Raw genomic sequence first — 27,885 nt, forward strand, 5'->3', positions numbered from 1 at the left:
GCAAAAGCTGACAGCCCAGGGTTGGCACTGTAGGTCTCTAGCTCTCTACTGTCTCTCTACTCTTTGTTTGACATCTCCCCCCAGTTTCCATGAGAATCTTTCTGAATCAAGGCTAGGCATCTGGGAATCTAGAAACACTGGCTACGGGAAAGGAAATGCTAGTGAAAGCAGGACTTTTCCATTCTTCTAGTTTTATACAAAAGAATAGCTCTAAATCAAGAGTCTCACTCAGATACTTGTCAGTAACATTTTAAAATGTAGATTTTATTAATAAAAATCATTTTGATTTAAATAAATAAAATTTCAGTTTATGCACAATGGATTTTTCTGTACAGGTGTGAAACATAGAATCATAGAGTGGTTTGGGTTGGAAGGGACCTTCAAAGCTCATCTAGTCCAACCCCCCTGCAATGGGCAGGGACATCTTCAACTAGATCAGGCTGCTCAGAACCACCTCCAGCCTGGCCTTGGATTCTCCAGGGATGGTGCATCCACCACCTCTCTGTGCAACCTGCGCCAGTGTTTTACCACCCCCAGTGTAAGAATTTTGTCCTCACATCCAGCCTGAATCTCCCCTCTTTTATTTTAAAACTATTAATCACCCTTTATCCTATTGCAACAGGCCCTGCTAAAACATCTATCCCCATTTTTCTTACAGGCCCTGTTTAAGAACTGAAAGGCTGCAATAAGGTATCCCCAGAGTCTTCTCCAGGCTGAACAACCCGAACTCTCTCAGCCTTTTCTCATAGGAGAGGTGCTATTCTGTTATTTTGTCTAGGACTATCACAGCATTCTTGAGATACAGATCAGTGTTATAAAAATATACCTGATCTTGGTTTAAAACATGAGCTGCTCTGGAGGGTCTGTAGATGGCTCAAACAATTTAGGTAGAGCTCTCAGAAGGAACAGACTGTGGTGTAGAAGAGCTGTTGGTACAGATTCACTTGGAGTATCTTCAGAAATGATGTGTGGTGTCAGAAAACGTTGCATTTCAATTATCCAGCATCACAGCTTGGTCCCAAGTGTATCTTTAGAAGAAGTTTGCATCAGTTATGACATCCCTTTGTGTGCTTTGGTTGGCAGCACTGTTTCTCACAGAGTTTGACGAACTCGGACACGATGAAAACGGAGGAAGCCAGTACGGTGAGAAACAGCAGGTCTGCCAAGAGGGAATGGAGCAGAGATGAACACAGCTGGATTTAGTACTAGGCAGGAATCCCCAGGTAAGGGCTTTCCTGCAGCAGATATTTGTGCTGGTGTAACTCCATAGATGGATAGCCTGTTCATGCTTTTGCTAGCTTTAGAATTAAATGACAGTGGTAGACAAGGAATACCCACAGTTGATATAGTCCACTTGGTGGGTGAAGCCTCTGCGTTAATCATTTGGGATCATTGAACCCTGCTTCTAACAACATACCTAAAGTAGATGGAATACAATGTTTGTGGAGTTTGCTTAGACTAATTCAAACGGTAAAATACGTGTTGCTTTTCAGTTAGGAAACATTCCCACTGCTTTTTCAAAATGGAGTGGCTGTGTCATGATCCTAGATAGAATTATCAAGAGAAATACCATCATAGAGAGCTCATGGGAAATCTTGGCAGGCTTCCATTTTCATGCATTTATGTGGAGTAAATCAAAATTCAAAACCTAGGCAGGGATAATATCATTAAATACTGCTGCTGTTTGTGTTTAGCTATGTGTATGTATATAGGCATATAGGAGCTGTTGATTGGGTTCCCCTACCACCAGTCTTTTGGGAGCTATCACGCAGCAGTTTGGCGATCACATCTGCCTTTAAAAATAGCTTTAATGAATAAAATACATTATTTATTTTGCAACTTACCTAGCACTCCTAAATTCTCTGTCTGGAAGATCTTTTGTAACGGAGGGATGTATATAACAGCCAGCTGTCCCAGAAATGACCCCAGCACAGAATACAAGAACATGCGGTTTCGAAAAAAGCCTATTTCGAATATCAACTTTGTCTGGAGAAGGGGGGAAAAAAAAGGAATGTAACATTTCCCAATCTCCTGTTGGTACTTGAATGTCACCCTGTTTCTTTGCATGTAAACTCCATTACCTTTTGAACTTACGTGCTAACTCAGGCAGAGCTACATATTTGAAAGTGTAGTTGCAGTTGAACTATAATGGATAACTTTATTTATAGAGATGATAAAAATCATGCTGCTTTAAATGATGTTAAAAACCCCCTTACTATGCAAAATACTCGTGTTCTAATGTTTATGTTAGGGTTTTGAAACAAGGAATTATTGCTGGCAGAGCAGTCTTACCTGAGAGCGGCACGTCAGGGCATTGAAGAGGTCAAAAAAGACAAAACAGGTAAAAGTCATTGTTGTGGTTCGAGGAGTTATGCCACCTTTTGGATTCTGAAAGAACATGTATAAATTCAGGGATTAGTTAAGCCTTATAAAACTATGCCAATTCAATAGATGAATTAAATATTCCCTTTAATGATCCCAGTCAAATCAAAGGGTAGTAAAACAAAGGAATTGATCTATTTCTAGCTATTAAAGGCAGCAGTAATTTCTCTCTGCTAATTGTTGAGGTTATAATCTTATCAGCCATGTTTTAAATTCTTAAACTGATGTGGAAATTCAGTAAAGAATATTCTAAATTTTATTATTCGAACTGTTATAGTGACAGTCACTATTTACTAGCAGCAATCCATAGTAATCATCTACTTGGCATTTTCTACGTGCATGGAAAGCTAGAGGTGAAAAGTACCTTAAAGCACTGATACTGTATCAAGTAATAGTTTTCCCGTTGCAGGAAGGCAGAACGAGAACCAGGAGCTGACCCTGGTTTCTTAACCCTCTGCCCATTCTGATCCTTCCCCATTGGATGTGCTTCAGAAAGTCCTTCGCATGTACTTCAGAAATTGCCCTTTGTTTTGTCCTCCACCCTGATGAAAACAAGATCCTCTTGCAGATTTTCCTCACCTCCTTCCAGAAGACAAAGAGGGTTCCACTGATAATAATTACAGCTGACATGAAGATTTTCAGGATCAGTGATTTGCTGAGTATAGTATCTGTGATACGTCGGGGTGGCTGTTTGATAGTATCCCTATCAACAGGTTCCACTCCCAGGCTGCCACGAAGAGAAGCAGAGGGACGTGTTTAGTTAAGACAGATCATCCCAAAATGGTACTGCTGATAAAACAGAATGGATCTGGAGGATGTGATTCTTTGGAATATAACATGAGTATTCTGGCAGGGTTATATAATGTCCCAAATTTGTCTGCAACATGTATGCCAAAAGTCTATTTTTTTTGCATATTGAGCAGTAGATTGACATACTAGACCAAGGCAGTGCATCATATCAGTATCCCATCCCAGAGGGAGAGCTAGCTGTGAGACTGAGGCCAAAATCTCTTCCATGTTGTGGAAGTAGTAATTGTAATTAGCAGTATTTGTAATTAGTGGTTGGATGAGGTTCCCAAATCTTGTGATTTTGGGGCCTATACCTCTGCAGATAGCCAGTATTCCCTTGCCAGTCAGACCTGCAGGACTACTAAGCAGGTGATGCACTTGGGATAACAGACCATTCCTATTCAAAAAGTGGAATAATTGATTTGACCACAAAACAGGAACAGATAAAACCTCAAGTAAATGTGAATTAAATGCTTTTGGAGAGATCAGGAGGGAGCCAAAGTACAACTTGTCTTAATCTAACCACCAAATGATTGGTGCATTGATAAGAAATCATAACAGCTTGTGTTTCTAAGCCAAATTCAGGCATATTAAAACCAAGGGCATTTTGCTCTCTTGACTCTTCCATACCTCTGGGCTGGTGGCCCATCCATGATGATGTTGATCCATAAGATCTGCATAGCATTGAGTGGATTTGGTAGGTTGAGCACTGTTGACAGAGTAATTAGGCTCAAAGCTGAAATACTCCTGCAAAACACAGAAGAACATTATTCTGCATGGCCTCACCAAGAAGGTGCTTTCACTGGAATTGAACCAAAGGGGAACTTACGTGCTCAGCTGGAACCGGACAAAATTCTTTATGTTGTAAAATATTCCCTTTCCCTCTTCTATTGCATTCCTGGAAGCGAGAGAAGAGTTAACTAAATTACCAGTACTCATGTTATTTTACATTGAGCTTCCTGTGACACTCAAAATGCAAGTTGCCTTCTGCAGCACTAATTTCAGTTGAAATTCAGACCCTGGCTCAGGAGGAGGATATCAATGCAGGTTCTTGGTTAAAATTACTTTGTCAGAACTGGTAGATCTGAAAACCTGGTTCATATGGCCTGGTCTTGGTTCATAAAGCAGGCCTGTGACTTACTTCACCCTACCCAGCTTTACGCCCTCTGTCGTTGTGAACCAACAGAGCATTGCAAATTATGTCTTTACTCTGAGCTTCGGGGACAAGGCAGAGAGCACAAGTCATGATCTCCCCAGACTTCCAGGCGCTTTCAAATCCCCAGTTAGTTAGAGCAATGAGAAACCAGGGCTTTCAGATGAAAGGTAGCTTTGTCACTACCACTTGAAACAAAAGTCATTGCGTGTATGTGACTGAAAATGAGCCAGACCCACACTAGGTGTCTCCACTTACTGCCTGCTGACTTGCATGTCCTGCGTCTTGTGTTATTTCCAGGGCTAGTCACACAGCAGACTTGTTGCAGTGAATAGCCAGAAATTATCTGAAGCAATAAAGTGTCTGACAGTAAGAAAGTCACTGAACCTACATTACTGTTGAGAAGTCGTCGTCCACGAGAATCATGTTGGCAGCCTCTTTGCTGACATCTGTACCAGCTTGTCCCATTGCAATCCCGATATCAGCAGATTTAAGGGCCACAGCATCGTTAACACCATCTCCTGTCATTGACACAATAGCACCAGCCCTCTGCAACGCCTGTGAGAGTGGAGAGATGAGAGGCTCTGAAGCCAGGAGGAGATAAGTCCTACTGGCAATCACAAGATTTGCATGTAATATTGGAAGTGTAGAAGTGTTATGTGACTTCGAGGGTAAAACAGACTCAGCAGCCTACTGAGGACAGAACTTGGACCAAGAATTAAGAGACTGGATTTTCAGGAATATAAAACTCCAGCAAGAGTTAGAAGAGGCGAATAAAGTCCTCAGAAATCATTCTCCTGATATTATGCTTGCTAATATCTCATTAGTGTCTTTCGAATAACCCAGGCCAGATCTGCAAGAAAAATGCTGATGTCTTTAGTGTAAATAGTGCCAATTGATGCCAGAACTGGGCTGCCCTCCTCCCTTCCTCCCTCCCCTTACATCTTGTTTTAGTGAGACATACAATGAACTTGAGAGGCTTTTAGTACCTTTATTATTTTCAGTTTATGCTTTGGACTTGTCCTGAAGAAAATGGAAACCTGAAAAACAAAAAATACAATCTTGTATTAGGCAGTTGCTGTTGGAAATAGGCCTTGTTTTTGTAATCAAAACCATTACGTTTTTGACAGTGGATGATAGCTCTGTCTCTGCCAATTGGTCCAGCTCTTCCCCAGACATGGCTTTGAGCTTCCCGTTGCAGAGACCAATATTCTGCCCTGGAAAGAAAAGCCCAAAATGAGATCTGCCCATCAGCTCTGGAAAAAGCCAACTATTTCCTGACTCAAAGAACAGAGGCAGCAATTGAAGAATTTACTGGGAAATCTATCTGAACCTGGGACATCTGACAGGGCGTGTAGTTCTCTGGGCGCTAAGCTGGGCTAGTCACCCTGTCCTTACTCAGCTGAAGTTATAGAAGCAGTCAAATACCCAGAACTGGAGCTGATACTAAATCTATCAATCACTCTCTTCTCTGCTGCTTGCTCTGTATATTTCTAATGGCAAAATGCAAAAGTGCATTTTGCATTTGCATTGCGCAGAGATATTCATGCTCCAAACATTAATGGGGTGTAAAATCCCAGCAATTCTGTCTGTCTCATTTAAGGGGCTTACACTGAGATTTTTCCATTTCTGGTGCTAAAATAGTGGAATTAAGTTACTGAAATTTGTCCCATGGATCATAGCTGCTCTATTACTGCATTTCATACGATTTGTTTCAATGGAAAAGCAAGAACTTAGTGGCATTTAAAACCTCAGTTGCACACACAAAGAATGAACCAGATGATTATTATGGGACGTAACATTTGACTGATCTAACAGACATACTGTAGACACACAGGAAAGAAACTAAGTTTGCTACCTATAGCCACAGCAGTTTCCAAGGCATCTCCAGTTATCATCTTTACTGATACACCAGACTCCAGAAGGACTTGAACAGCTTCTCTCACTCCAGCCCTTGGGGGATCAATTATTCCAACCAGACCTAAAAATGTTAGTTTGCCAAGTTCTGGACCTGAAGCCAAAGCAAGCACTAGAAGTAGAGGGGAAAAAAAGAAGACAAGACTAAATTACTAATAATGTGTTTCCATACATTATAAAATGAACATTTAGAGGAGATATTAAATTGCCAGTTTTCCAGCAGAGAAAGTAATTAAAACCAGGTCTTTAGCCATTATATTCAGATCTTGCATAGACACAGAAATTTGGTCCGCTCAATTAACAGAGTTCATCTGAATTGGAGCATTTCTGTTCCACATGTTTCTTTTAGGATTTATTTCTTTCTAATTTAAAGCTGTCTATCAAGTCCCTCTTAAATGCAAATGCATTAAATTGGGACAGTGCAATGTTAGACCAGACACTATTAAACTGCTATGTTAAACAATGGCATTCCTGTAAAAACTTAAACTTCTTGTTTGTTTTGTTTTAATCTAAAAATACAAAATGTAAATTGAGTTAAACCAGTGAAATTTCCATCGTGCAAACGTCAAGGCTCCAAACATTTTGTTTCTGTTCTCTGTGCCTAACCGTATCATTCAATCATTCTTAAATCACTCAAGGATATTGTGCCAGAGGTTCATGTCAGAGTTGCTTTGATGATTGAATCATCAGCTCGCAGCAGCTGCCGGAGCTAATCACTTTTCTTCAGAGTGGTAATTTGCCATTCACAGTGGTAGATGATTCAGATATTGCAAAGCAAGCTCTGTACATGATTTACTAACCGCAAGACACGGGGCTAGAGAATATGTACATTAAGTATACCATCTTCCAGACCATCTGCCAAGACTTATTCTCATCTATTACACACTCGGAACATGCACAGGAGACCGTGTCTTTGTAATTGTGTGAAAGTCTAAGACATTTCTGAAAGAATTGTTTCTAGCAAGGAAGGAAAAGACATGTATAAAAACTTCTGTGGGCTGTGCTGACATGTAGTCAAGATCAAAAGGAGATCGTTAGATTTGGTCCTAATAAAGAATTGAACTAAACTTCAAATAAAACTCTCCGTGCCCAAATCCATGTTTTGAATCCCTTTCAAAGTTGCTTTTTGTTGCCTTTGAAACAGCTTCTCCAAAGCAAAACTTGGCAGAGCAGTGCTTAGATCAGGTTAAGCGCAAAGATTTTCAATGCGCCATTCAGATTGTATCCCAGGCAATCACAACGCTCTGTGGAAGAAAACATTCACCATTTCCAGCGCTTACTTTCAGCTCCTTTCAATCTCACTAATTTAAACCCAGGGAAAAAAAAAGAAAAAGATTAGTGGAAAGCAAGCAGTCAGCAGACTTAGGACGTGCCTCCTGGCAAACTCTGATAAGTATTATGAAGAGATCATGCAAGTGATGCTAAGGACTGAGCCTCTGTCCATCCTGTCCAAAACAGAGCACGAAAGCATTAAGGCAGATAACCTATAAGTGTAAGGGACATAGGCAGTAATGACTGACCCCGTAGACCTGAGGAGCCCATTCGTTTTTCTTCCTGCTGGTAGAAGGCTTTCTGCTGGGGTGTAAGTGATAACGAGATGCCACCACTGTTATACAGAGAGCAGTGTCGAATCACTTCTTCAAATGCTCCTTTCATAAAGTAAATATCATCCTGATCCTTTAAAGCAAAGTGATAGTATACTTTATCAAAAAAGAAAATAGCACACTTTGAAAATACTGATAATGCATAAGGCTTTACATCCTCCTCGTTTGCTCTTTCACCTGTTTATAAAATGCCCAGGTGCATGTGTTATCTATTGGATGTGATATTTTTGCTCTAGCCATTTTTCATGTTCAGCTGTCACCAACAGAACGGTAATAAAAAAGTTGGTGAGTTTTTAAACCCAAGTACAGTATCAGTCAAAATAAGCTCCCTAACCCCCTAAGGCAAAAACAACCAACATTTTCTTCCGAACATCGTATCTTTCTTCCCCTGTCTGAAAAGCTTTTGTTTTCCTGCTCAAACCACTATATGAAAAGTGTTATCTTCTCCCATTGAAACACAGCTTTACAAGCTAAAATTACACCCAAGTTGGGAATTTTGAGGTTTGTTCAGTTTTCTCCTGACACAGTTAGGTTCTGAAAACGTTGTTTGCTGAAGAGATACCATTTCATGCCCATTGTAGAGGCACAATTAGAAACATGAAACTAGCCAACACCACTGTTTGCTTTACCTGATTTTTCAGTGTGCATTTCACAGCCATCCACTTCTGCTCAGAGCTAAATGGAATTTCCTTATTTCTTACATAAATATCTTTTATGTCAGCTAATTCCATCTAAAGTAAGGTAAAACAAAAAGAGCACTGTAATGCTGAACAATGCCAAAGCTTGTATACATTTTCCATATTACAAGCATTGACTATTGACCATGTACTTCCAGTGGTCATACACCACAGAGCTCAAGAGGAAGTATGGGGAGAGTAAAACTCATATTTTAAATCCATCTTTTCCTTTTGGTGCCTGATACGGGATAAATTAAACTAGAGATTGAAGCTCGATCCCTGTTGACTTTTGCAAGTACTGAGGAGCTGCGCTGCTGCCTCGGTGGGGCTTTGGGTCAAAGGAGGCTCAGGTCCTTTCCCTAAACCTATGGCAAAGCAATGGGCAGAGCAAATTTCTTCCAGCCCAAGCTCATGCTCTCTCATCTCAGTTGTTTCAAGCCACCTAACTTGAAAAATAAAAGGGAAATGTGCAAATAACTGAGTGGTCAATCATGAATGTAGTTTCAAATTATTTCCTGATGGATTAAACTCAAAAAGCAATTTGCTACAAGAAGACCCTTCAGCTCTGAAGTACAACAGTTCAAATCAATACACGCCTGCTTTAGCAGCATGCATGGGTGCTCTAGGTGAAGAAGTAGCGATTGGAAATAGGTTCCCTCTCTCCCAGCTCCCACCAAACTAAAAAAAAAATGAAGAAGAAAAAAAGACAATGTCCCTTGTATTCTGCTATTGCTTGGCTACTGAATGGTGGTGCAAAAGGAAAACTTTAGCATATAAAATAATAATGAAATCAAATTTCATTGTTTAAAAAAATAAATGGGTTCATTGTTCATTACAAGCTTTAAAAACAGGAGGTAAGAGCAGATGTTTGCAGGTGCATCATTTCATCAGGGACCTTCTGTGCTTTACAGCCCATCTGGGGTCTATGGACCACAGGCTGTGAAACACTGATTAGATGATACCTTCAGGCATTTTACAGCCCTCCGCCTATGAGCATGAACGCAATATTCATAAAACCTCTTGTTTTACATAATCATGACTATAAAAAAGTAAAAGCTAGTAGATGACCCAAATTGCGGATAACCTTCTGCCATTATTTCTAGTACAGCCAGCTCTTGGTCATTTTTCACGCTCTTGTCTTCCTCCTGAGCTCTTAATTGGCAGGTGCAGAAAATATAGAAAATGCAGTCCAGTCTGAGCCTGAAAGAAATCCATCATGCAGCGTAATTGCAGAGATTAACCAAGCAAAGAAATTATTGCTGTTAGCACAGGAGGCTAGGGAAAGTGACAAAAGGTTTACACAGGAGAGGTCTATGACCCTGGGGAGAAGAGACAAGGAAAGACTAAAACCAGTCTGGGGACTTTAAAGAAGTCTGTCAGACCTAACAATTCCAGGTCCTTTCAACCTTACCTTCATTGCAAGGGCAATGAGAGCTCCTTCTGTGGGCTGTCCCATCACGCTGTTTTTCCTGATAATGGCATTATTGACTACGCAGCCAGCCTAGACAAAGCGACATATTTACATGTTTTACTTTTTTCATAACAACAATATTCATAGCTTTTTCATCTCTTTAAATGAAATAATGAAAGATTGGAGAATGAAAGCAGCCACATCCCCAAAGATGTGCTATTCCTCACAGCAGCATCTCTTGACATCAGTTCTTGTGCTTTCTAAATCCACTTAATCCTTAGGATACACCAATATTTGGTAAAATGTTATGTTTTGGATAGCATAATACCAAGCAAAACATGATATGTGTCTAATGAGCTCGGTAAGTTGTGAAAATGAAAACTTAGTCTTTTTCACTATTGCTTTTGATATGCAGAATGGATAAAATAAACCTTATCTCCATTTAAGATTCCAGCTGACATCATTTCACTACCCAAACACTCCACTTTAGCCTGGAGTTGAATGTGCAAGATTTTATTTAATGCTAACACAAAACCCAGAGACCACCACAGTGTATTTATAAATTAACTATGTAGCTAGCCAAAGTCTAGAATCTGCCCACATTAAAAATCTGAATGTGGTAAAATGAATTGGCGTCTCCTTTGCCAGAACTGTCTTCTTATCCAAAGTGTCATTGACATTTTAAGCTGGTGACTCCAGTTTCTCCCTGCACGTGTTATGATTGCTACTGTTCATCCATAAGCTTCAGGTGTTATACCGTAGTTACTCAAAGCCTTTCCATAAGCATGCTCCAGCGACACCATTTTTCAGTCACAAATGTGGTTTTTTTTTTCCCCTCACTCATTAACCAAAGCGATCTGTTGCGAATGAAAGTTGAATGTAAATAGGACAACCTGGTTCATAATTTATACTTACCTCCACTAGTTTTCCAACTGAGACGTTGGAAAATTCTTTAAGGATCTCCTTTGATGGCAGAAGATAAACTTTTCCTTCTCCATTGTAGCCCACCCCACTGACCTGATGAAGGGAGAGACAGAATGAGCAAATTTCCTAGCGTCAGGCAGGGCTATACTACATCTGTATACAATAATCTGTATACAGATTGTAGACAAAACGTGTATACAAAAAAATGCTTGAGCAGATTTGTGATTTTGAAGGATTCTTGCTGGGATTCGTCTTTCTAGCTCAAAGCAATGCTTAGAGGAAAGGCTGCAGACAGTGAAAGTATGATATTACAATAGCTGTATAGAAACAGGAAAAATCAGCTTATCTTGTACAGAACTTGTTTGCCATGATTTCAGAAGCCTCTTGAGCTGAAAAGATCCAGCCCTTTTTGGTAGCAGTGGGTTCACCAGTTTTGTTCAAGCCCAACCCTACTGATGACTGCCCTGTGTCTCCACTGCCTTACGTTCTGTTTGCCTCAATGTTCACCCACTTTGCATGAAGAAAAACAGACCACGCAGAAGGATCAAACCACCTGTATAATAAATATTCCTACAGAAGATGGACCCACAAAGGTCAGTGGCAGGATTCAATATTTACAATAATTGCAGAGAGCAGCAGATTATGTCAATGAACATATTTGTTTATGGTATCTGAGTAGCTTTTGTACACTCAGCCCCACCTCTACCTGTCTCCAGCACTGCAAAATGAGAATGGAACTGGTGACGTGCAAGAAACTGCTTGTTTTGGGGCTGATCAGCATCCCCCATTTGGGCCTAGTTGAACTAAAAGCAAACCAGGAAAGTCTGTGTTACCATCCATTCCATACCTCTGCCTGGAACCCATCCGAAGTCACAAGCCGAGTCACCGTCATCTCATTGGCAGTCAGAGTGCCTGTCTTATCTGAGCAGATGACATTGCAGCAACCTGATGCAGGAAAGTTTTTAATCAGAACTGATAAATAATGCAACTGAACAATGAGATTCAGCAGAGAGAGAACGTTTCCCTAAAGTTACTTAAACTGCACCAGTGGGAAAAGTGAGAAAATACCAAAAAATTGATGAGTTTCGTAATAGGGAGTTTTAAGGAAAGGATCTGAGTGCGTGTCAGGGTATCGTTCATGTAACGGGGATGTGAGATGTGGTAGAAGACACCTGAAGAGGGCCACATTGTCTTAAGCATCATATGGTGGGCAATCAGAGAAGGCACTGACCTGCAGAGTTATTAATGTTTTCAAGCTGTTATCAGTTACATGCCTCCTCAGATGGGTCATTTAACCCTTGCTTTCCCAACTGAGGAATAACAGCCCTTCCCTGCCTCACCAAGGGACTGCAAGGGTAGATATGTTAAAGACCTAAAGATGCCAGGTTGGACGGAGTCTTGGGTGACATGCTCTAGTGTGTGGTGTCCCTGTCCATGGCAGGGGGGTTGGAACTAGATGATCTTAGTGCCTTTCAAACCCTAACCATTCTACGATTCTATGACTCTATGTGTTTAAAATACTTAAAAGTCCACAGCTAAGATCAGGAGCTGCCCCACTCATGCTCTGCTTTGTGACAATCCTGCTTCAGTAACGCACATTTCTTTCAGGGCCCATTTACACCACAATACAGCAGAGGAGTGAATCAGCAGTCACCACATTCAGGCTTGTTTACACTCCCAAGAAGGCAAAAAATTACTTTAATGCAAAAAAAGAATCAGACTCCAGCTCCCTTCTAAGCCTGAATTGCTCTCCTGGCTCTGGAGATGACCACAGTGCTTAGGCACAGACCCCATGTGCATAATGGCGACCAGCTAAAAACCTGGAGGTAGTAAAGCAGATTGGGCTGCAATTACATTAATTGCAGTTTAAAGGATTATCTCAGAGCAAAGCTGTCACCTCCAGTATTTCATTTTCAGTTATTGACAACGAAAGAGTCAGATCAAGAAGATTATTTTTCTCCTTTTCAGAGGTTTAACAGGGAGAGCGCAGTTTTTGCTGTGCTTAGCCTGTCTTGCAGAACACCAGGCATCTGGCAGTTACACCTACTTGGGCGCAGCCCTACCAGAACGAAATTCTTCATGAGATAAGAAGTCGTTTCAGATGTCCTGGGTGAGGGCAGATACAATAAAGCAAGGGTGATAAGATTCCTTAACCGCAGAGCAAACAAGGGCATTTCAAACAATAGCAGCATTTCCAAGGAAGACAGGTTTTAGCTGAAGGATCCGGCTGTGCAGTAGATATTTGTGACTGCGTGGGACAGGCTTGGCATTTGGTGTACTTTTTAATGAGTGGTGCTAAATACACAATGTGTCTTGTCCTTCATATAACTGCCATACTGACCAAGGTCAGAGCAGCAAACCCTAGAAAAGAGCCGCCTGGGAATAAGGGCCAATTTGAAGATAAAGGGAGGTAGAAGAATACTCTTATTATAGTTCATTCTGCCCTGCAATTGTGAAGATGGGCTGAACATCTTCCCAAGGTCCTCTCTTTTCTGTGTGCTCAAGGTCCCTGTTTTCTGTGATTCATTGAAGATCAAGGAGATAGATAGCCACACAGGCTGCGGAAGGATAAATGGTTTTATTTGTGCTACCAGGCTTAACTTGAGGGCCTGCAAGGTTTTTCAGCCAGACACTGAGACAGTGGACAGGATGGATCTGCAGGATGATCCCACAGAATGGGAAGGAAGGAGGAACAAAGCTTTTCAACTCAAGCAGGGCATGCGTGTCTGCAGAGGGGCTCTGCTCCCTGTGGGCCAATCCATGGGTTGGGGTGCACCATTCCTAGCACCTGCCTATGTTAATATCATTGAAACAAAGGAAAAGGGTGTGAAACAGAGATCAGAAAGTGTATTTAAGTCTGAGTGGGTTGCTCTGGCCCAGTAAGCACACTCCAAATTTATTCTCTTTAGTCAGACCAAGGCTCACTTGGCCAGCCCATTGCTATCCATCTCAGTTTTGAAGCCTGGCAGATGACCAAGATGCATGACCCATCTTACAGCCTTACCTAGGGTTTCTACTATGGGCAGCTTCTTCACAATCACCCTTTTCTTGGCCATCCGGAGAACACCAAGCACCAGTGTGACAGTGACCACTATAGGGAGGCCCTCTGGGATGGCAGCCACCGCCAGGCTGGGGACAGCAGAGACACAACAGCTTCAACACAGGAGTCAAACTACAAGTACCAACCAAAACATGCCAAAGAGACATTCCATGGGGTGAGTTGTCCTGCTTGTATCTGTGTATCTGAATGGGAGTGTGCAGTGCTAACGACTGGGACTCCAGGCACACTAAGCACAAAGTATTTATCCAACCCTTCAACATTTTTCTGGATAATTTTGCAAAGCAATCGTTTTTCTTCTTTACATTGACAAAGAGCATTAATTCTGGTGAAGTAAGGATTTAGTGGTTGGATTTAATTTTGTTTATTTAACTTTCTGAGGATGGAAGTTGAATGTTCCTTGGCATCACAGCTCATACGTTAGCTATTGGCTCCTGGCCACACACAGCCCCTCATCTCCTCTCTTACATGTGGATATAGGACAGAATCACACTGCATACACTGAATCAGAGCAACATCAAAACCGGCAACACCTGACATGCTAGAAAAATCCAGACGATCTGTACCTGTCTCTTAGTTATTTCTTGGGTAACTCTCAACACTTTCAGGTATGTGCAAAAAGTAATCAAGGAATACTTTCAGAACCATAGGCTGCTCTCAGAAACTCAGGCTTAACCACTTTGCCACCACATCCCACAAGGAGACGGGAAGGAGAGCACTGAGCCTGTTTGGCTTTGCTGTTGTGTCCTCATCTGTGCTTGTGGTTTTATTTCCACAGAATACTTTAAAGGAATGATTTTAGAGCCATGACAACACCAAACAACAGGTTTTATGGGTACTGCTAAAAATACATGATTTATTATGTTTGATTAAGAGGTTGTGCTTTTTATGCTGCATAAAATGTGCATTCCTATCTTTAGATAAATCCAGTAAGAAGAGCAATATTTGCTGTTCCTACGCTCCCACTAAATTCATAGCACAGGTAGGAAAAGACATTCACAGTGAGATGAGGTGGAAATGCCAGTGAAGATTTTCAGAATTAAATAAACCCTTAAACTTGGGTTTTTTTTTTCTCCCAAACTCTGTTGTAAAACTCACATTAATTTCACCAGTGCAAGACCAATATATATTTATGAAGGGTCTTACTCATGTTCTCTTTTGTGAAATGTCCCTTGTTTTGAACAGGGAATTCCCTGGTACACGTTTCATTAGAAATCAAAGAGAAAGATGCTCTCCAGTCCTCACCTAACTCCAATTGTGAACATGCCAAGGAGATGTTTCCCTTGCAACCAGCCAATGAGCATTATTAAACCTGATGGGGGAAAACCAGATGATTAAAAAACTTCAATAAATTCATAAATCTCTAACCAGCTTTAGCTATTGTTGGAGAACTGAGCATGCAATGAGGCCCCCAAATCTCTCCTTCAGAGGTGCCTCTGCTTCAAAGCCAAAAGTCGAAGTAACCCACATCAACAAGTACTTTTGGAAGAAATGGCCCAGGGGCACAGAGATCTTTTACAGCTGACCATGCAAGTGTGAGCATTGCATTCGACTCACCAATTATGCCAAAGGAGAAGAGAGTGAGTTGCTTCCCCAGTCTGTCCATGCTCTTCTGGAGAGGCGTTTTGGGAGTCTGGAAACAACAGAAAGTAGCTGGTTTTCTTTGCTTGTTATGCGAGATGAGATGATGGTCAGCTCAGAACAACTGACCCACACAGTGCTGGTTATTACCACAGTCCCTAGAGCTGCCCGATATACCCCGGTGCTTACCCACCCCAAACCCTCGACAGAGTCTGTTGGGCATTGACCGTACCACAGGGAGAGAGCCTTTGCCTCAACGCACGCAAGACAGGCAAAAAAGTGGGAGAAGAGACAAATTATATTTACAGCTGGGAACCCAGAGACAAGGCAGAGACAAACTAAGGGCTAAATCCAGAAAGGACCTTAGTGATCAAGTCTAGGACTGGGTAATGTGTGTGCAAAGCTTCTGGGGCAGGGATAAAGAGTTTGGACTCCATCCCCATGGTCTGCGCTCTCCTCTCTAAGCTGGGGTTGCAGTCTGCCCATGGCCTGGCAGATGTGAGCAAACTCTTCTCCTCCACAGAGCCAGATCAGAGCAACCTCACGCTGACACACAGGAGGGACCCTGTGAGGTGGTAGGGTTTGGGAGATCTGAGTTTCAGGCCAAGGAGGGTACCAGGCCCACGTTCTTATTTTGCAGCAACACTTCGAAGCACTGCAGAGCATCACAGATCTAAATCAGCACTGCAGATGCTCATCGTGGCCACTTCTGCTTTCCAGTGATTTCTTGCATTAATGGATCAAGAGTTAACCAGTTTCTAGACCCTCATTTGTGTTAGTTCAGAGATCCGACCCATGAAATTTTGACATCTGTAATAGTAAAAAAATTATATACCTAGTGGAAAGTATATGTATGTGAAATAAAAATAAAAAAAAAAAAAAAAGAAACCATGAGGTTTAGGTGACTACAAGGTTAGATTCAAGCTAAATATCACACGTCTGGATTTAGAAGCCTAAATCCTGCTTGTAACCTTTTTAGATACAGCACTTTGGTTTCCCTCAGTCACACAGCATTTTGTAGCAGAAACAGAAATTAAGCCAGTGAATTCATTCCTGGGACCACTCCTGTTCACAAACTTTCATCCAGGACATCCACCATTTCTGCACACAGACTTCTTTACCTCTTCAGCTTGCATCATTTTGAACACCTCTCCAAACTGTGAATTTTCACCAGTCCCAATAACTACACCCTAAAAAAAAAAAAAAAAAAAAAAAAAAAAAAAAAGAAAAAGAAAAAAAAAAAGAAAAAAAAAGAGATGGAGATGACAAATCTAGAGATTCTGTAACTAAATCTAGAGATTCTGTAACTGACATTGAGGAAGGGATCAAAGATGACAGGACTCACTTTTCCCTTTCCGCACCTCACCAGGGTCCCCATGAAGACAACATTGCTCAGTGTGGTTATGTCTCCAGCTTCCAATAATACACTGTCAGTCTTGTTACAAGGCTCAGCTTCTCCAGTAAAACTGGATTCATCTACCAGCAGATCTGTAACCTAAAAAGACACGTTTCTGGCACTGTTAAGACAAGAAATTGCCAAAGCAGGCTCTGATACGCATAGCTGTATTTACCTCTATCAGCCTGAGGTCTGCAGGAACCCTGTCGCCAACAGACAGATAAATGATATCTCCAGGCACAAGCTCTCGTGCTAGAAGGTGCTGCAGTTTTCCTTCCCTTAGGCTACACGAGACAAATGGAAAAAGAAGAATGGAAACCAGGCTGTGAGGTTTTTATTCCTTCTCAGGCTTGGGAATGCAACTGGCAAGAAAGCAAGAACCCTGCCCCAAAGAGCTTCCAATGTAAAAAGAACATAAAACCTTCATAAAGATGAGAGCTGATTATGTTCAGTTTGGGCTTATAAATGACAGATGGCCCATCATAACAGATGGGCAGGTTATGGAAGACTTGCATTTCAGCATTAGGTGACTTCAACAGGTCTTGTACAGTAGATAGGAGTGACAAGAAGGTGTGCTTTCCTATGGATCATGCTTTAAATAATGAAATGTAGATCGTTCTTTAAATAATGAAATGTAGATTCTTTAACCTAAAAAGAAGCTTTTTAAAGCTAGAACTGCCTCTGGCATTTCACTGTTGTATAAAAAGTACAGACTTTCAAATGGTTAGATACTTATGGTGTCATATCATAAAGAAAGAAGGAACATACAGTGGTGTTTATAAAATCCAAACCTGGGTGGACTTTGGACCAGAAGAGAACCTCACATTTCTTTTGCAGTGCAAAGTTTCTCTGAGCCTTACAGCTTATTTATTTGGCCATGACATTTCTTATGCCAAGACATAAATAGGAAAAGTGTTTCCTGTATCCTACGGCACTGATACCAAACACCAAAGCAGTCTGGGAAGTGGTGTCTGATAGACCCTACAGCTGCTCCCCAGGCCACGGGAAGCAGTGCACACAGGAGGCTGCAGAGACCCTTGTGGGGGACATTGCTGGGACCCTCCTGTCTTCCAGCATTTATTCAGCTCCTCTGGGTGCCTACTTTAACAATCAGAGTTATTACATCCCCTTCTGCTGTGACTCAGAGCTGCACCCACACACAGTGCCACCTCCAGAGAACAGGTTCTCATTATGTGCATGACAGCCTGGAGTACTTTTGTTCTCCGGCCAGTTCTGCCTCATAACCCAAACCCTGTTAACCCCCACTGAAGCAGGCATGCCTCACCAGTTGCACTCGGGGGGCACCAGCTTGTTGAGTTCTTCCAGAGATTTTTCTGAGCGATATTCCTTTTAAATGAGGAAGAAGAAAGACAAGTTACACAAGAGGGCTCACTCATGACAGCCCTGGCCATGGAGCCGAGCTCTGGCTAACATACCTGGATGAAGGCCACAGTGACCACGATGAGCACCGCCTGTGAACAAAGAGGCATCATAGGATGGGCACACAAGCTCCAGAGAGCCAAGAGTTGGGATGCAGGAGAGGTTCCACTTACCATGGTGATGCTTGCAGCATCCTCGTATTCTTTTGTGATGACACTTACTAAAGCAGAAGCCAGCAACAACAGAATGAGGGGATTTTTAAACTGAAAAAAAGGGAAAAAAATGCAATACAAAATTAAATATGGAGTTGTTGAAGCTGAGCTGGGCTCAAATCTCATTAGGAAGGATTAAATGTGGTTTGGCTGCATGGACCCTCCTTGCTTGTAACCGCAGCATCTGCCTGGACAGAAAGGGTGCAGCACCTGTACTCAGGCTGATGCTCAATCCTGCCCCTGTACAGGAGATGAATGGCATCAGGGACCAGCAGGACAAAGCTCACACCAAGAGACACAAGTTTCCTCTCTTTCCACTTGCTTGCATAGACTAGGCTCACCTTTGCAGACATACAGCACAGGGCTGACTCTAAGTGTTGCTTGGAAGCACGAAAGGGACAAACAAAATCGTTATTGTTGTCTTAGAATCTGAAACCAGAAATCCTCTTTCTTTTTTTCTCTCTCCTTCCCCTCCCCCTGAATTAATCCTCTAAACTCTGTGCTGGTCCCAGGGCTGTGGGAGTCAGATCCTCGCTGCTTTCACTTTGAAACACAGATTTTAAGGACCTTTCTCCTACCTGAGAAAGTTACAGCTTTGTTTACCTAATGTGGGAATTGACATAAGGGAATTAATTCAGGCAAAAGCAAGACTGCCTGTTTTGGGTAACAGATGTGTGGTGATGCATGGTAGGAAAGCCAAGATTAAAATGTATTCCTTGCTGAGGGCAAAGGTGAAAGTCCCCTCATTTCTCTTTAGAAACACTGGGCAAAAGGGGATGTTTTACAGAAATAGCAGCTGAAAGAAGCCCTGTCAAGTGTGTTCTTGAGGAATAATGCTCAAAGGCAGAGGTGTGAATGGTGTGGGACTGCAAACAGCTCTTCCAGAGAGACCAACAGGCTGCAAAAGGATCAGAGATGCACTAGAGGGCTTGTTTTGTGCCCCTATAGGAGAAACAGCTTGTTAAGGATGAGCACACCCCCCCCCCATCTCACTTTTTATGCTCAAAAAGACTTAGTGATGATTGCAAAGTGCTTAAAGAATATTGATCACATAGAAAAAAAGAGATAACCCATAAAATAAAAATAAAGCCTTTCAAAACAACTGAAATCTTTCTGTTCCAGCTAAGCAAGAAGAAAAACAGTCAAGTTGATGGTTGAAAATAAGCAAATAAAAAAAAGACCCTTCTGTTTTGGCTAAAAGTTCTAAAAGAAAGGTGAAAGACACATTAAATTCTGGTAAGAAGCAGTTAACAAAAGCAAAACTCAGGGATAACTCAACTGGGGAAAAGCTAGACAGCAAATACCACCTTGTGCTTGGCATTTTGGGGCAGCTGGTTTGAAACTGTGGTTCTTCACAGTACATGGCACCGTGTATGAGTGTATCTGTTACTGATGCATTGCTCCTAGAGACACTAATACTCACCTGAGCTCTATACCTGCCCCTGCTTTCGCTGGGAGTTTAGGGCTTTCCTTCACTGAGGTAACAGAAATCAGAGCGGCTTTCAGCTACTACTGGTTTTTCTCAAACCTTTCATAGAATCAAGGAATGGTTTGGGTTGGAAAGGACCTTAAGATCATCTAGTTCCTACCCCTGCCATGGACAGGGATGCCTTGCCCTAGACCATGTTGCCCAAGCCTTCATGATTTTATCATGTACATTAAAGGGAATAAAAATGCTCCAGAAATCAGGTCACTGCTCTATGGCTTTTGATTTGTGGGCTGTGTGGAGATGAAAAGGTTTCTTCTTATTTTACGATGTTATCTTCACATTAAATGACCCTACATCTGAGTCTCACAATGGCTTTCCCTGGGGGAATGGACAGTTTCTGTACCAGGGGCACAGCCTGTTCCAAGGCTGAGCCTGTGGAAGCAGAAACCCTGAATACTTTGATGTAGAGACACGCTCAGGCTAATCCAGACTGGGGTCTTGGCCAGGAAATGAGAATCTGTGCAGAAAATCCTTACCTGGTCCAGATATTTCTTCCATATCGGCTCTGTATTCTCTACTGAAAATTCATTCCAGCCATGCTTTAACCTGCGCTGCAGCACAGAACACTCAGAGAGCCCAGTTTGTAAGTTAACCTAGAGGGAAATTAAAACAAAACAACCGAATATTACATATTGTAGAGTAGTTGTAGGAAGCTTCTTAAAGCAAAGTTGTTAAGAGCTTGTAAGCAGATGGGCATGGTGTCCACGGTTCAGTCACGCCCCAAAAAAGAAACCTATCCATCGCTTTTCTGTTTAGACATTTAGTTTTGTTAAACTATAAAAGTTTACCATCATCCATCACAAAAAAAACACCCATAAAGTAAGCACAAGTTAATAATTCAAGAAAAAAAAGTTCCATAAATGAGAATCCATATAATGGATGAAAAAAATCTAAAATAATAAAGAATTGATTTCTGGTTTCACTATACATTTAAAGCAAAAATAAAATAAAAATTAAAATTAAAATTAAAGATAAAAATACCCTGACAAAATTCAAAGAGAACAAATGGAGAAGGAATAAGATCTATTTTGCCTGGATTTTAAAAAATAGCAAGGTCAGACAGCAAAATATCACTAATCATTATAGCTTTCCCTAGCAATTCAAGCTGCAAGAAAGCCTTTGAGAAGTCATCTAGGACAATATCTGTGGTGAGTTTTGCCTCTGAAATGAAACCTGCTATGAAATAAAGGGGAAAAGGTCTGCATTTCCATAACGCTTTTGGGACCTGCCAATAACTGGAGTGCCTGAGCTGTGCAGCCTGTGCACAGGGATCCTCTGCCAGTGTTTCTTTTCCAGGCTGGACAATTGAACTCTTTCCCCTGCAGCTCACAGAGCCACTCACTGCAATGAAATCCTTCCCTAGGATGAAGCAAAGCACAAATGTCCAGTGCTGAGCCTCGTGAGGATTCATCTCAGGCAAAGGCAGAGGAATTGGGCACTCCAGGAGTTTGCGTGTGAAACCAACCCTGATGCTCAGTCGGATCACAAAGACAGCATTGCTATATTCACAAAGAACCAGTAAACCCCCTTACATTTAAAGCTTTAGCCAAGTCTTCTTTATGGAACTTGCATGCATCCTTTGGGGGCAGAACTGCCACCTCTTTCTCCTGCTCAATTATTTTCAGCTCACACTCCTCATGGGTCTGAATAAACAAGAAAAAGCAATCATTAGGTGAGAGCACAGTCAATGAAAATGTTTTAGCATCTCTTTGCTTCTTCCCTTAGTCCCATTCCCTTCCCTCACCTTGCCAGCTGTGTGATTTCACAGTTAGCTAAAACACTTCCTAAACCACAGCACTTTATACCATTCAGTAATTAATCCTTATTACAGCCTCAAAGCCAGGTGCACATTCTTGTAGAGGAAGAAAGGCTGTAAGGAGCTGGATTACCAAAAGAGAAGCACGCACCACTGCCGTAGTCAGAAAAGTGTGCTGTGCTCTGCTGGTGGGTTGTATCATGCTTAAGATGAGCATTTTTCCATGCCAGTGTCTCACAACTCAATGCTTAGAGCAAGAAAAAAACCTTTTTACTTGTTGCAGACATAACAAATGAACAGAAAATGTGAGCTGGAAAAATATCTGAGACAGTGAGAGAAAGCAAAAGTCTCCCCTCCCATCTTCACGGCTGTTTTCCTCTGCTGCTGGTCCTGCAAACACCTCCAAACAGGATAAATCCCTTTCTGTCCATTCAGGCAGCCTGACGTCTATGCCTAGCTCCCTGCACCTAGAGGCTCAGCACCCTGACCTCTCCTACCTTTTGAGATCTCTTGTCTCCTTTTCCAAACCTTTTCCTGCTCCTTTTCCAGAGCAACAGCATGCCCCAAAATCTCAGCCAGGCACTTGAACGGAGGAGGCATGACCACTATTGCAGAGTAAGAAGGAGAAATCTCACCCTTCCCGAGGGACAGGAAAGTCCATTCGCATTTACCTTCATTCATAAAGCACAAAAGAGCATGTTCATTAAGAGAAGGATCCCAAAAGCACTCAGCAGCTCAGCTCTGCTGCACAGGAGGAATTTGGCACCTGCTGCCAGCACCCCCGGGGTGTTTGCTGAAGAAAACACTCAGGTCTGGCTCATCAGCACCTGAGCAAGGGCTTGAAGGACTTCAGAGGTGCCTGAAGTGGTATTTGGAGAATTAGCCCTTCCCTGAATGCTCAGGAAGTTTCTAGGAGCATCCAGCGTTTTGCAATCTAAATCTGGAGATAAATGAAGAAAACCTCTTTGGCTGCTTGCTTATGCTGGTACTCGGAACTGCTTATTGTCTGGTGGCTTCTGAAGAGCTTGCAGTATATGAGATAAGAGTATCTCTAAGCCCTGCTCCTTAAACGGGTTTTTGCCACTTCCATATGTTACAGTCCCCTTTTCATCACTGTTTACTGACCCACAGCACAGCTGCTAACACACAGGATACTGGCACCAACCCACTCCCAGAAGAAAGGCAGAAGAGCTTGCTGTGCTCCCTTGGTCTGCGCAGTGCTCATTGAGGAGCCATTGCGCCCCAGGAACAACCTGCCCTTCCACAATCCCAGCCATTTGTCCAAGGTTTCCAAAGATTTTCCTGCTTCTGTGTTTCCCTCACACTGGTGACCACATTTTGCTTGCAGAAGCTTCAGTATTTCTCCACTGTTTTGAAGCACACTAGCTCCAGATATTACCCTTATTTCAACATTTCCTTAACAGACATCCCTAGAAGGGACAAAAAAAAGTCCCTCCATGCTTAAAACTGGTGATTTACTCCTACTTGTATGTCCTGCCTGTGCAAATTCATCAGTTCGCTGTAATTTTGTTGACACCCAAATGCTGCACCATACACCTAAAGAGATGGAAGGACTTGCTGGGAAGAAAATACATGGCTGTCACGTATAGACACACACCTTGCACTCATTACTGTGCTGATTTGATTAACACAGCTTTTACAGGCTTCTCTGTGCTGCTGGTGACACATGCAGGTGTCAAGGTACAGCCTTGCTCAAAGGAGTTTAAATTGTAATTAAAGGAGCTGGAAAACAGCAGGAGATCCAGGCGTTAAGAGCAACATGCTTAGAGTGCCCCAGAGCCAGTGGGGGAAGCCAGGGCGCAGCTCTATCACTTATATTTACCTTCCCAAAGGCGTGGAGGAAATGAATGACAAAAGCGTACGGATGTGCTGGGCCATAAGCAGCCAGTGCTGGCTGTGGATCGAGAGGAATGCTGACAGCTCTGTGTTCCTTACAGCCAGGGGCTGCTGTGAAATAAACAGCTTTATTGGGACTCATTAATTTGCATTGATTAGCTTATGCCTGTGATTTCTGCATGATGAATGTGTTCAGATGAACAGCTTCAGTGATGCACAAGCTGGAAGTGCATCAGGGGAGCCCCATTTCCCTCCTCCTCTTCAAAGTGCTGCTGGTGCAGAGCCCCTAAACACATGCCATCCCATTCCATGCCTGTTAGGCACCAGGCAGTGCCCTGAGCAAACATCTTCATAACCTACCCTCTCCTTGCGCCTTACCTTCTATTTACACTATAAAACAGATGTGGGCTGTCAACATTATCAATTTACATTTTTAACCTTTATGCTTTAGGCATAACTCAAGCACAAGAGTGCACAACTCCATCCAGCAGGGCAGGAAGGAGTAAAATAAACTGAATTACTAGTTTACCTATTGCTTTGCAAGAGCAGGTGATATTGGAGGATGTAGAGAGCAGCTGCTCATGGCTGGGAGCAGGCTTGGTGCTGCCGGTACCTGCACCGCTGCCTTTGCTTCCCTCATCCCAAAACAATCCATCAATTGTCCCACCAAGCAGCCCATGCGGGAAGGAAATATGCACGGGGCTTTCTGCAGAATACATAGCCCTTTTTGTATACCCTGGCAAGCAGCCCAACAGATCAGTGTTTGGGATTTACCCCCACCTCTGCCTTTACTGAGGTCTTCCAGATTCTTTTCCCCGTGTCTTAGATTACTTTGGAGCAGCTGATGTATTGCAATCTGTTATAAAGTGGTCTGGGTTATTTAGCCCAACAAGAAGCCCTTCAAAATATTAAATAGAATCCCTCCTCTTGTACATTCTTCATCCTTGCCAACAGTCATTCCAGCTGAGGAACCTCCTCACCCTCCCACACCAGTCCCACCCAGGCCAAAAAACACCCCAGTTTAAGGCAACTTCATATCTAAGTTCTCCTGCAAGAGAGGTGCTACAGGACTCATCCAGAAAACCTGTGGAAGCTGGAGGAAAGGAAAGGAAAGGAAAGGAAAGGAAAGGAAAGGAAAGGAAAGGAAAGGAAAGGAAAGGGGAAAGGAGTTAACTCTTTTCCTGCTGGAAGCTTTTCATGTGTGAGAAACTGGGCTTGAAAACACATGTGTGTGCAAGTGAAGTCTGTCTGCTGCACAGAAGCAATTCCATGGCCTTCCTTTTTTCACCTGGAAGGCAAGTTGCACTATATAGTCTGTTTTAAGGACTTATTAAAAAAGTAGGTATCTGCAGGATAATAAAACTATTCTGATAAGGATGCTCTGCATATCCAGGAGCATATGGGGCCTATGAAAGTCTCCAGGAGATAAATGATCATTGGTATGAAACCTGAAATAGAAAAAAAGCCTTGACTGGAATAGTAATTTAGCCCTGAATGTAGGACAGGGCTGGGAAATACCTGAACTCCATCTTGTGGCTGCTGAATCTTGAATGTGTTATGGGGTAAAGGATCTAAAGGGGTTTTGGTAAGGAGAAATGGAACAATTGCAAAGAAAAAGTCCTGGCAGCTGTGAAGAAACTCTGAAAAAGACTGCAATGCACTAAAATCTACTACCCAGATGTGCCTGGGGTAGGAGCCAGCTCTTTCTAAAGCTAACAACCCTAAATTGTTAAAAAAGCCCCTAAATCATGGCAGGTCCCTGGTGGGTTGGCAGAAGATCTCCATGATGAATTCTTCTCATAGTGGCACCATGTGTGGAAATGGAGGCCACCCCTCAGCATGAAGAAGGACAGATTGCCCTGGATGGTGTGACAAAACCCAGCCAGCTCATCAGGTTAAAAACTATTGGGAGCAGAGGGCTTCAGCCCTCAGGAAATCTGCCCTTGATGGTACCCACTGGGTTCACTGGGTGCCCGGGGGTGACCCTGGTACATGGTCAAAGGGAAAAGGTGATGTGACTCCTGCGGTGCACAGGTTTTTCTCTCTTTGAAACATGTGTGCACACACAGGTATGTGAACACACATACACACACACACACATTTTTGGATGCTCAGAAGGAAAATCTTTGGCTGTTCTTCAGATTTCTGCAGGAAACACAGGATTCTCATAAACTGTGAACAGGCACCACAAAAATTCCCTGTGATTTTGGATGGGCCACTATAGAAAAGAGTTGAAACTGAATACAGCAGAGTCTAGACACAGGCTGTGCTTGTGCTTTGATGTGAAAGTTAACTGTTCTGCCATCTCCAGATAACACCATCACCTCGCAGCTATCAGCACTGGGGCTTTTCCTTCACAACCCACAACTCATGTATTTTTCCTGGCTTCAGCCCCATCAGATGACTTGGACTCCATCTTTAAGGCCCAAATGTCCCACACTCAGCATGGGCTAGACAACAACTCAAGAAGGGTTTATATTTGGAATTAAATATGTATCATTTATTTTGCTGCAACAGAAATGGTACTGGCAAAGAACAACGCAGGCTAATTGCTGGTGGCCTCCCACTTGTCAGAAATCTCAGCTTCCCATCAAAGTGAGATTACAGATGCCTTCTGCAACCTCATCAAGATCTTCCTTTCCTGGTATTCTGAACTATGTTTGAATAGCTTAGAGCAGCATTGCACAATGTGCTGTGTGGTGCACGAGGCAATGTCTTATTTTCTTCTCCCTGTAGCACTGTCCAACCCCCATACTGGAAAGATGAGACTCAGAAGAGAGCAGAGGATTAGCTGAAATGCCATCTGAGAAAAGACCTCAGTCAGACAGTCATGGAAAAGGATATCTAGAAGTGTGTGGATGGTGCTTGTTGGGATGGGACTAAGGGCTAACCCCACATGCTGAAGGAACTGAGTTTACATGGGAGGGCGCTCACCAATCTCTCATGTGAGAGAAAAAATGGGGGTTGAGCAATGGAAATCACTGTGCTGAGCAAACGTGGTAATAAAATAATCCTAAAGCTGAAGGTTTTGTGGTGCAAAAAGCAAGGAGAACAGCAAATGTGTCACCTAAACACCGCTGTCCACCCCTTGGTCCATCTGCAGCGAGAAGAGGTAGTGAAAGCAGGGAGGGGGAAGTGAATGTTCACACACCAGCACTTCTCGGGACAGGAAAGAGTTATTCTGAGGTGGGCTCCGCAGGTCTGAGCTAAAGCTCTTCTCAGCCATTCATTACCAGTAATGACTGCACACACCACACAGAAGACAGCCCGAGGGGTCACATCCCCTGGGGTACGCCTGGAGATGGGGTCAGCCTTGCTCTCCATCTACCCTCCTGCTGAGACAGCATTTGTGCTTTGCACCAGCACTCCCGAAACCCTCCCACAGCTCCCACGGGCCGCATAGCAGCCGCTCTCCTACGTGTTCTGTTCATTTTGAAACTCTTCAGTGCACAGAACAACATTCCTGAACAACCTTGGCCTGAGCTACATGTCCTGAGAGTATCCCTTAGGAACGACTATCCCCATCTCACCCCATTGCCTGGTAAACATCATCAATCACATCCCTCATTGTACAGGGAACAGTGCAGAGCACAGCGGCAGCACTCTCAAGTTACCGGTGGGACAAAGCAGACAAAGTAGACAGAATTAACCCCAATCATACAAAGCTATTCAGCAGGTCCAGGCAAGAGGCACAGCCAATCCTCACCTCCTCCTCCTCCTCCTCCTCCGGCTCGCCGCTTCCGAGGGGCTGATACTTCTGTGTGAGGCGGAAAAACAGCTTCTTCTGGAGGAGTTTGGTGAAACCTCCTTCTACCATCTTCACAGCGCGGCGATGGGACGGTGCCACCCGCTGCCAGCAGCACTGGCTCCGATTCCCTTGTGAGCACAGGGCTCTGGTCACAGGCAGGGAGAGGAGGCAGGTTTACCTGCTGCCAAGTCACGCCTTCGGCCGCAGGTGCCGGCGGGAGGCTGCGCACCCTTCGGCAGCAATGCAGGGTGCTTCGCCCATCCAACCCTGCCAGGAGCTGCGTTTGACGCCGTGGCTGATACAGGAGTGAGGTGTCCGTATGTGGCACTCGAAGAGCAGGTTGAGGGCTTGCAGCTCTGTGTTTAACTCCCCACCCTCTGAAGAAGTGATGCGGGAGGTGCCCCAGCACGGGCAGGCAGACAGGGAGGGTGTTTTGCTAAGGCCGCTGCGTGCAGAGGCAGGACAGGTTGCACACTCTGCAGAGCCTGTTTGTAAACTTCCAGGCTGGGAAAATCCTCCTTGAGAAATGCTCCAGTCAGCATACCGCTGGT

The 27,885-nt window shown here is 43.1% G+C and overlaps 1 protein-coding gene across 2 annotated transcripts; it reads right to left on the reverse strand.

Moving 5' to 3' along the window:
- Positions 1-236: 236 nt before the first annotated feature.
- On the reverse strand, positions 237-27,559 carry ATP2C2 (ATPase secretory pathway Ca2+ transporting 2). 2 transcript variants are annotated; one of them, XM_030471239.1, is made up of 27 exons: positions 27,293-27,559; positions 21,506-21,616; positions 20,450-20,566; positions 18,446-18,535; positions 18,329-18,364; positions 18,178-18,239; positions 17,068-17,176; positions 16,842-16,991; positions 16,618-16,686; positions 15,473-15,548; positions 15,161-15,227; positions 13,862-13,986; positions 11,705-11,802; positions 10,849-10,950; positions 9,934-10,023; positions 8,475-8,576; positions 7,762-7,918; positions 6,183-6,353; positions 5,444-5,541; positions 5,314-5,364; positions 4,716-4,882; positions 4,001-4,069; positions 3,802-3,918; positions 2,962-3,109; positions 2,293-2,388; positions 1,845-1,986; positions 237-1,159 (listed from the first exon to the last, which is right to left on the reverse strand). In XM_030471239.1, exons 1-27 carry the CDS (start codon positions 27,401-27,403, stop codon positions 1,047-1,049), a joined length of 2,844 nt encoding a protein of 947 aa, XP_030327099.1. In that variant the 5' UTR covers positions 27,404-27,559; the 3' UTR covers positions 237-1,046. The 2 variants fall into 2 exon arrangements, with proteins under 2 accessions (XP_030327099.1, XP_030327100.1); XM_030471240.1 differs by lacking the exons at positions 237-1,159; positions 1,845-1,986 and having other exon boundaries at positions 2,301-2,388; positions 2,747-3,109.
- Between the last annotated feature and the right edge of the window lie 326 nt (positions 27,560-27,885).

The sequence above is a fragment of the Strigops habroptila genome, chromosome Z, assembly GCF_004027225.2.
Source record: "Strigops habroptila isolate Jane chromosome Z, bStrHab1.2.pri, whole genome shotgun sequence".
NCBI classification, from domain to species: domain Eukaryota; kingdom Metazoa; phylum Chordata; class Aves; order Psittaciformes; family Psittacidae; genus Strigops; species Strigops habroptila.

Coding starts and splice junctions, on each gene's coding strand:
- ATP2C2 (XM_030471239.1), bottom strand. CDS start 27,403: ATGGTAGAAGGAGGTTTCACCAAACTCCTCCAGAAGAAGCTGTTTTTC. Junction 17,177..18,177: donor GTGCCCCCCGAGTGCAACTG/GTGAGGCATGCC, acceptor TGTCTCGTGTAG/CCTAAGGGAAGGAAAACTGC. Junction 7,919..8,474: donor AATGCACACTGAAAAATCAG/GTAAAGCAAACA, acceptor TTTGCTTTAAAG/GATCAGGATGATATTTACTT.